The sequence below is a fragment of the Camelina sativa genome, chromosome 11, assembly GCF_000633955.1.
Source record: "Camelina sativa cultivar DH55 chromosome 11, Cs, whole genome shotgun sequence".
NCBI classification, from domain to species: Eukaryota; Viridiplantae; Streptophyta; class Magnoliopsida; order Brassicales; family Brassicaceae; genus Camelina; species Camelina sativa.
The window spans coordinates 30,157,981-30,166,532 of record NC_025695.1 but is presented as its reverse complement, the minus strand read 5'-3'; the positions used below and the strand labels follow the sequence as shown (position 1 = coordinate 30,166,532).

At 41.3% G+C, this 8,552-nt stretch overlaps 1 protein-coding gene across 1 annotated transcript; it reads right to left on the bottom strand.

Annotated features, from left to right (window-relative positions):
* Window positions 7,299-8,174, bottom strand: LOC109127379 (uncharacterized mitochondrial protein AtMg00310-like). The gene has a single exon (XM_019232005.1). The coding sequence runs from the start codon at window positions 8,172-8,174 to the stop codon at window positions 7,299-7,301; it is 876 nt and encodes a 291-aa protein (XP_019087550.1).

Sequence of the window (8,552 nt, the reverse complement as noted above, 5' to 3'; positions counted from 1 at the left end):
AAGCGGTTGCAATGTTGGATAGAGCCCACACCTGCAGAGTTGGCGGACATTTGAACAAGATGTGATTAATTGATTCCTCCTCGTCTCAACATCTGGGGCAAGTCTTGTCTGTGCCACAGTGGCGCTCTACTAGTCGACTATTAGCAGCCACACATCCGGAGAGGGCCTGCCACATAAAATGTTTAATTTTTCTCGACGTTTTCGTTTTCCAAACATGACTCTTTAGCTTGGTAGTGCTAGGTTCTAAGACCTCGAGGCTAGATTGTGTAGCAATAGCATATCCCGATCTAACGGTGTATTGTCCTGACTTAATGTAACACCAAACATAATCATCAACCATAAATCTCCTGGTAGGCTAGAGACCAGTTATAAAAGGGATATCCAACATATCCACTAGATCGGTTATCTTGTCCATATTCCAAGTCTTTGACTCAAAATCAATCAGGTGGTTCACATAGAGGTTTGGGTCCCTACCATTGCCTCGATCTTTTGCTGGTCTCGATGGTATTGTAGGGATCCAATTATCCAACCAGACTCGTGTATTAAATCTTGATTGAATGTTTTTCCTCAAACCATATTGGAGTAGCGGTTTAGCCGCCATCATGCTTCGCCACCCAAAAGATGGGGAATTTGCTTTTTTTTTTACATCCATGGGATTTGAGTACCTAAAATAACACCCCTTTAGTAATCGAGAGAGGAGAGATTCTGGGTAACGCAGAAGTCTCTAGAGCTGTTTAGCAAGTAGGGCCAGGTTGAACTCCATTATCCCGAAAGCCCAGCCCCATTCTCCAAGGGAATGCTGATTTTATCTCACGCCACCTAATGCAGGCCTTTATTATTGTTTTTTGTGCTCCACCAGAATCTAGCAATTACTCCTCTAAGTTTGTTAACAATTTTTTTTGCGGTAGGAGGAAACAGGACATGACATACGTTGGTAAAGCTTGTGCAACAGACTTTATCAGAACTTCTCTGCCACCCTTTGATAGGAATTTTGCCGACCAGGAATTTATCCTAGCATTTAACCTGTCCTGTACAAAGGCAAAAACTTGTTGCTTGGAACCGCATATTGTCTCAGGTAACCCCAAATACGTCCCCATTCCTCCTTCTTTTGAGATTCCAATCTCCCTTTTTAAATCCGCTTTAAGGGCATTGTTCACTTTATTGCCAAAAAGGATAGCCGACTTTTGCTTGTCCAGTTGCTGTCCCGAAGCTGCCCCATAGCTATTTATAATCTTAAGAAGCTCAGCACATTGCTGGATGTCGGCTCTACATAAGAAGAGGTTGTCATCTGGGAAGAGTAAGTGCGACATCGAAGGGCTTCCTTGGGCTATTTTTAGACCTGTAATACGCCGTTCGACCTATGCACCATGAAGTTGGGCTATCAGAGCCTTTGTACATAAGATGAACAAAAATGGAGAGAGCGGGTCGCCTTGGCGTAATCCTCTTCTAGGGATTATATTTCCTTTTGCTTCCCCATTGATGAACACTTTATAAGAGACTGATGATATACAACACATCATCATCGAGATCCATTTATTATCAAACCCCAACTTGCGCATAAGTTTTTCTAAGAATGACCATTCCACACGGTCATACGCCTTACTCATGTCCGTCTTGATAGCAAGGAACTTGGACCTGCAAATTGGATTTGATCGTAAGGCATGGAAGTTCTCCTGTGCTAGAAAGATATTATCTGTGATCAGATGTCTAGCCACAAAGGCTGATTGGGTCTCCGAAATCAGCTTCGGGAGGGCTTTCCGCAATCTGTTGGAGAGGACTTTCGAGATGATCTTGTAGCTTACATTGCATAAACTAATAGGTCTGAACTCCCCCATTTCTCTAGGTCTCTCGTTCTTGGGGATCATACAAATATTTTTCTCATTTAGTCTTGGATCAAAGGAACCCGTCTCGAAAAAATCTTTGACCATTTTAATGATGTCCTTACGGATGGATTTCCAAAAACGCTGAAAAAGGCTTGTCATCCCGTCTGGACCAGGCGCTTTATCTGGATTAATACTAAACACAGCCTTTCTTATCTCCCCATTCGATGGAGAATGAGTTAGCGAAGCATTTATCTCAGGCGTAACTTTTTCCGAGACATATCTAAGGGCCTCCTCTACTCATGTGGTGGTCGAAGCAGAAAAAATATCCTGGAAGTATTGTGTCGCCACAAGCTCAATTCCATCCTCCGACTCCACCAACGCACCCTCTCTGTTTTTGAGACTGAAAATATGATTTCTAGCTCGTCTTTGCTTCTTAATAGCGTGGAAAAACTTTGTGTTTCGATCCCCCTCTCTCAGCCAAGTGGCTCTACTCTTTTGCTTCCAATATAGTTCTTCCTCCCTAAAGGCAACACACAACTGCCATTTCAGCTCAAGTTCTTCCTCAGCAGACATATAATCATTTTCCTGTGCTTGGTCCAATTTATCCTTCAAAATTTCAATTTTCTGCATCGCATTGCTCGGGTTCTCTCTTTTCCACAAAGAGATAGCCTTCCAGCATGCTACAATCTTGGAATAGACATCAGATGGACCTTCCGTAGTCAGCTCACCCCAGCCAGCCTTAACCACATTCTTGAAACCCTATTTCCCAAAACATCTTTTGTCAAATTTGAAACTCTTTTGCCACCGACGATTACTTGATGCAATTCTAGCCAACATGGGCCGATGATCAGAACCCTAGGCTTGAGATACTCCACATTAGTGTGGGAAAAGAGATTATGCCAATCTTCGTTACCAACCACTCGATCTAGTCTACATCGGATCCTCTTTCGGTTCCTTTTTTTACCATCCCAGGAGAAAAAGTTTCCTTTATAAGGGAAGTCTATCTTCCCGCAGTTAGCCAACATGTTTCGAAAAGGAAGGAAAGATGACTCAGCTTGTTTTTTTCCCCCTTGTTTCTCTTGGTTCCCAATAATTTCGTTAAAGTCACCTATCATGAACCAGGGTCCTTTCCTTGTATGACTGATTCTCGTCAATCTCTCCCATATATCTGCTTGGTTTGCCACAACCGGATCTCCATATACAAAAGTCATAAGAACTTTATTTCCTTCCAGTGTGGTTTCAATATCTATCAATCGGTTATCAGAATAGATGATAGTCACATTATGAGAATTCATATAGAACAAAGGTAAGCCTTTGCTTCTCCCAGATGGATCCACGGTAAATAAATTATCATAACCGAAAGAGTAGGTTCCTTGTAAGACCGAGACTTCCCATTCCATCTTGGCACATACTCCCATACCTTCTTAACTTGATATCTCTGTTTCTCATAGGTACCTCGCCTTTGTGTCTCATAATTGTCGAGCTTCCTTCCTTCTAAACCTGAATGTCTATCAATCCGCAACTTTGCCAGCTGATCACCTGTCTTATGGATATAAGAGATTGTTCTTTGTGATTCAGAAGTTCCCATTGAATCTCTATCTACCTCTCGTCTCTCATAACTCCGGTACTCCAGATTGGCATCCCGAAACCTCCTCTGATCTCCTTCATAAGCACCATACATATCATCCGATCGCCTGTTTCTTCCAGAGTATCTATCCCTGGCATAAGGATGGAATCTCTCCCGATATCGGGGATTATCTTGAAAATTATACTGGTCCAGCCTGTCCCAAACCCCTTTGCTACGAAGAGTCCATTTGTCACGTCTCTGACCTCATTGATAATAATCTCTCACAATGTTTCTCCTGACATGCGCAGATGATTCAGCATGGTCATCACCCGATCCGAAGATTCCATGACCCTTCTCTCTTTGGGGATCCGAGAGGGAAGCAGAGGCACTTAAAGATTTATTCCTCAACCTGTCCAAATCAGACAATTTAGGACAAGATCTCTCTTCATGCGAGATCCTTTTGCAAGTAAAATAATACCGATGCAAACCCTCATACCGCAATGAAACGTTAACACTCCTGCCATTATCAAAAACCATCTTACTCTCAAATTGTAAGGGATTGTCTCCATTAATTGAAACTTGAACTCTAGCACCTTCGACATCCACAACCACCACTGACCCAAGGGCTTGGCCAATTCCCTTGTAGGTTTGATCCTTCTTATAAATCGTTGGGATACCTTTAATATGCACCCAAAATAACATAGTGTTTGGGAAATCCTCCCTAATATTCGCTTCCCATATTTCAAGGGAGAAGCTCCATCGATTGAAATGACACGGTCGTCGCTGCAAAACTTTAAGAAGATCCTCTTCATTATTGAAATCGAATTGGAATTTACCATTCCCCAGATCTGTGCCCTGAACTCTTCCTTCTAGATCCCATATACACTCCTTAGGCATGAAAGCTAAAAGTACCTCCGTACTCCTCCCTTAAGTATGAAACATTCTACCTACCAAGGAATTTTTAAACTTGTCAATCAGATCCGAGAAATCAAACTTTGGAATCCTAATCACTCCTTGCTCCTCCTTCTCCCGATCCCGATCGAACATTGGTTCCTTACCACTCCTCCTTTTAAACTCAGATCTAGCCATCAACACAAGACTGTAAAACAAAATAAAAACAAAGCAAGGTATAAAACTCGTAGCAGAGTGCTAGAAACAGATTTTCCACTCCAATCCTAGAGGAAACTCCAAGCAAAAAGGATTACTGGAAAAGCTTGATGAAATCGCCTTGGGAATCGCCTAACCCTAGAAGCGCCGCCATCAGTCGAAGTTTTTATCTCTTAGAAATTTTTATGAGAATACCTCCTTATAGACGCAAGACTTTTTCAAAAATATTTTAAAGTCTACAATTAGTAATTTCATTAATTATTTTGTACAATAAAATGATTGTAGTTTTTTTTTCACCAAAATATTATATTGATATAAGTGTAACCTTGAACTTACAAAGGATCCAAGACAATCAACCCAGTAAACCCAAGCGAAATCTACACTTTGATTCTAGCCATATTCTCTACAAAAAGATAATGTAATCAAGAGGGGAAACTGATTGCTACATACGATTGGCGATGATCCTCTCTTGTTACGCTCTTCGCTATAAGATGAGTCGCAAGATTCAGGTCCATGTCTTCCAAAAACAATTTCCAATCCAAATTTTTTTCCAAACCTGCACCCAACCAAAGGGACTGCAACTTGAAAGAAGGCCAAGCTCGAGTCCTGAGGAAAAATTCTATAAACTCTTTGTCCACTGACGTAAAAATGATCTTATTGAAGTTGTGACTCTTTATGCTTTCAATAGACCATAACCAACCATGAAATTTTGCATCTAGTTTACTAAACACATAAGCAATGGACTTTCTACTATGGAGTAGGACAGAACCAGCGTTGTTTCTGTAACATCCGCAAACCGGAATCCCGGTTTGGGAGGTGCATCGGTTGATGCATAGGGTGTGTCGGTCGATGCATATGGTGTGTCGGTCGATGCACATGGTGTGTCAGTTGATGCATGGTCGGTTTTAAGTGGACGAGTTTAAGTTAAACGCTGCGTTTTGGGGTTAGGAAAACCCTTAACTCGAGTTTTTGTCTCATTCGACGAGTTGGCCGTTTTTGAGAGAAAAGAAAAGAGAAAAAAAGTTCTAAGTGTTCTTGGTTAGATTTTGAGAGTTTGAGGTTGTTCCTGTAGAGATCTGTAGCTGGAATCGTTGTAGGAGCTTCCTAGGAGCGTTGTTTTGCTTGTTTGAGTTCTGAATCTTCTTAGCAAAGGTGAGTGCAGGACCATGACTTATCTAAGCTTTAGATTTCTCTGATCTGCTTGTTTAGAACATTTTTTAAGGCTTTGTGAAGCTTTCTTGTCGCTTGGGATCGAGTTTGATGGTTGTAGGAACGGAGATCCGGCGAGAAGTTTCAGGGAAAAACGATGCTCAGCACGTGCGTCGGTCGATGAACTTTGTGCGTCGGTCGATGCAATGCGAGGACGGTGCGTTTGACCTAGGCGCGTCGGTCAATGCCATGTGGAGGCGTTAGTCGATGCAATTAGGGATTTCGAGCATGCATCGGTCGATCCAGTGTAAGTGTCGGTCGATGCAGGTTAGTCTTGTATCGGTCGATGCAAGCTTGTGTCGGTCGATGCAACCCATGTTGGTTTCGGTCGATGCATGGTTGGTGTCAGTTGATGCAGTTCCTGGTTTGTTTGTTGATTGTTGTTTGATGGTTAGAGTATCTCAATTTCTTGTGTGTATATCCCAATAGATGGGAGGATTGCCTCACTAAGTATTTATGATAATACTTACGCATCTCAATTGTTGTTTGTGGTGTGCAGGTAAAGGCAAAGTGTGATCGTGGAATCAAGGCAATGAGGAGGAGGATGTTCTGGAAGCTTGATTGATTGTGGTCTAGCTATTGTTAGGTTGCTAGAGTTGAGTTGATATAACATTGTGGAATGTTGGAACTTGTCATTTGCTTGTTTGGTCATTGGATTACTTCTTATTGGAATCCTTATCGTTTAATGGAATTATTTGGTTATCCGCTATTGTTGATTGTTGATAGGTTGTTAGTGGGTATGGGAACCACTAGAAATTTATTATTAAAAAAAAACGGGAATGGTTGTTTCAGTTTCTAACGACCCACACCGCTCCACTAGTATTCACATTTTGGTTCCAAGAAGATGCAAAATTACTTTTTTTAACCAGCCAAGAGGAGGTGGAGATCAATAATTTTTCCTTTGGGGGTTGACTTTGCCTTGCTATCTCCTCATCTTTCTCATTGAAGGATTGGGCATCAAGCCGAACATTTTCTCTGATTTTGATAATTGTTTCAGGAGCACTTAATCTTTTCACTTCAATGCTAAACAGATTTCTGTTTTTCCATAATTGCCAGATAATCCAGGGGAAAGCTTTCCTAATTTCCAACTGTACTTTGGTGTTTTTACTTACTAGTAGTAGATAATACAAATTCTGAAATAAGCAGATAGGATCAAACCCATTTTCTGGGCAAGGGAAGTTGTAAAGTTCCCAGATTTGTCTTTCAACCGAGCATGCAAAGAGAACATGATTTGGGGATTCTCCCTCAAGCCCACAACTCTGGCATCTTGAATAAGCTTTCAACCCTCTAGCTATCATTTTGTCTGCAACTGGAATACCCCCTGAAATAGCATTCCACATGAAGGTCTTGATTTTGGGGACTGTACTACATTTCCAAATCTGCTCTTTTATAATCAGAATTGAGGGTTACATAAGTGCCTCTGTTACTAAGTCGATATGTTCCTTTGGTAAGCTGCCCAATAACCAGACTTTACAGAGTAGGCTCCGCTTTTTGTATGTTCCCAGAAATTCTTTTGAGAACGGAACTGGCTTAACTTTACAGATCAGCTCCACATCCTTAGGGTATAAATGATAGTTCAATTATGTCAGATCCTAAGAGAGAGTGGCATAATCAATAAGCTCATTAACCTTTAAATCCAGATCAAAAATGATATTTTTCATTAAAGGGGCTCGCATAACTCCATCGAGAACCCACCGAGAGGACCAAACAAAAGTGTATTCACCATCACCAATCATTTGTCTCAACCCTCTTTTCAAGAGATCCCTACCATGTAAAATGCTTCTCCAAGCAAAAGACGGTCTATCACCAAGGTCTGCAGTTAGAAACTCACCATCCTCAAAGTATCTGCTTTTGACGAAACTGGCAACGAGACTATTGCCATCCTGTAGGATCCTCCATGCTTGTTTGGCAAGGAGAGCTTGGTTGAATATTGGGATGTCTTTAAAACCGAGGCCACCTAGATGCTTTGGAAGACACAATTTATCCCACCCAATCCAATGCATTTTCCTTTTATCTTCTGTGGAATCCCACCAAAAAGCCGACATAGCTGATGTCAATTTCTCATAAGTGTTTTTGGGGAGTTTAAAGCAGGTCATTGCAAAGACTTGCATAGCCATAACCACAACTTTCAGGAGGATTTCTTTCCCTCCTTGAGATAGAGATTGTGCAAACCAACCTAACATCCTGTTTTTCATTTTCTCGTGGATATAGGCTAACAACTCCACCTTAGAACCTGCACCGCCTTCTTTAACAGTACCCATTTTTTCTTGAATTTGAATCCTCACTCCAACTTCAACTTTATTCCCAAAGGTGATAGAAGACTTATAAAGATTTATAAGCTGACCTATAACATCACCATAATCAGCTAGAATACCTTTTAAGGTCGAGGCTTGATCTAAAGAAACTTTAATCAGGAACAAGCTATCATCTCCAAATAGAAGGGCCTTGAGGGGAGAATTGGATTCCATTAATTTTACTATCTAGTTCAGCTTTATTGAGCAAATGAGTCAAACCCTCAACACAAAGCACAAATAAAGCAGGAGAAAGAGGGTCACCCTGTCTTAGACCCCTTTGAGGATTGATAAGGCCAAAAGGCTGCCCATATATCAGAACAGTATATGAGACTGTTGTTAAACAGAACATAATCATGTCCACCCATTTGCTGTGGAAACCTATAGTAGACAAAACTCCTTGAAGATAACTCCACTCCATTCGATCATAAGCTTCTGACATGTCTGTTTTCACCGCCATAAATTTTTTTGAGATGTACTTATGAGTACAAAGACCATGAACTGCTTCATGAGCAATGAGTATGTTGTCTGAGATTATCCTCTCTGGAATGAAGG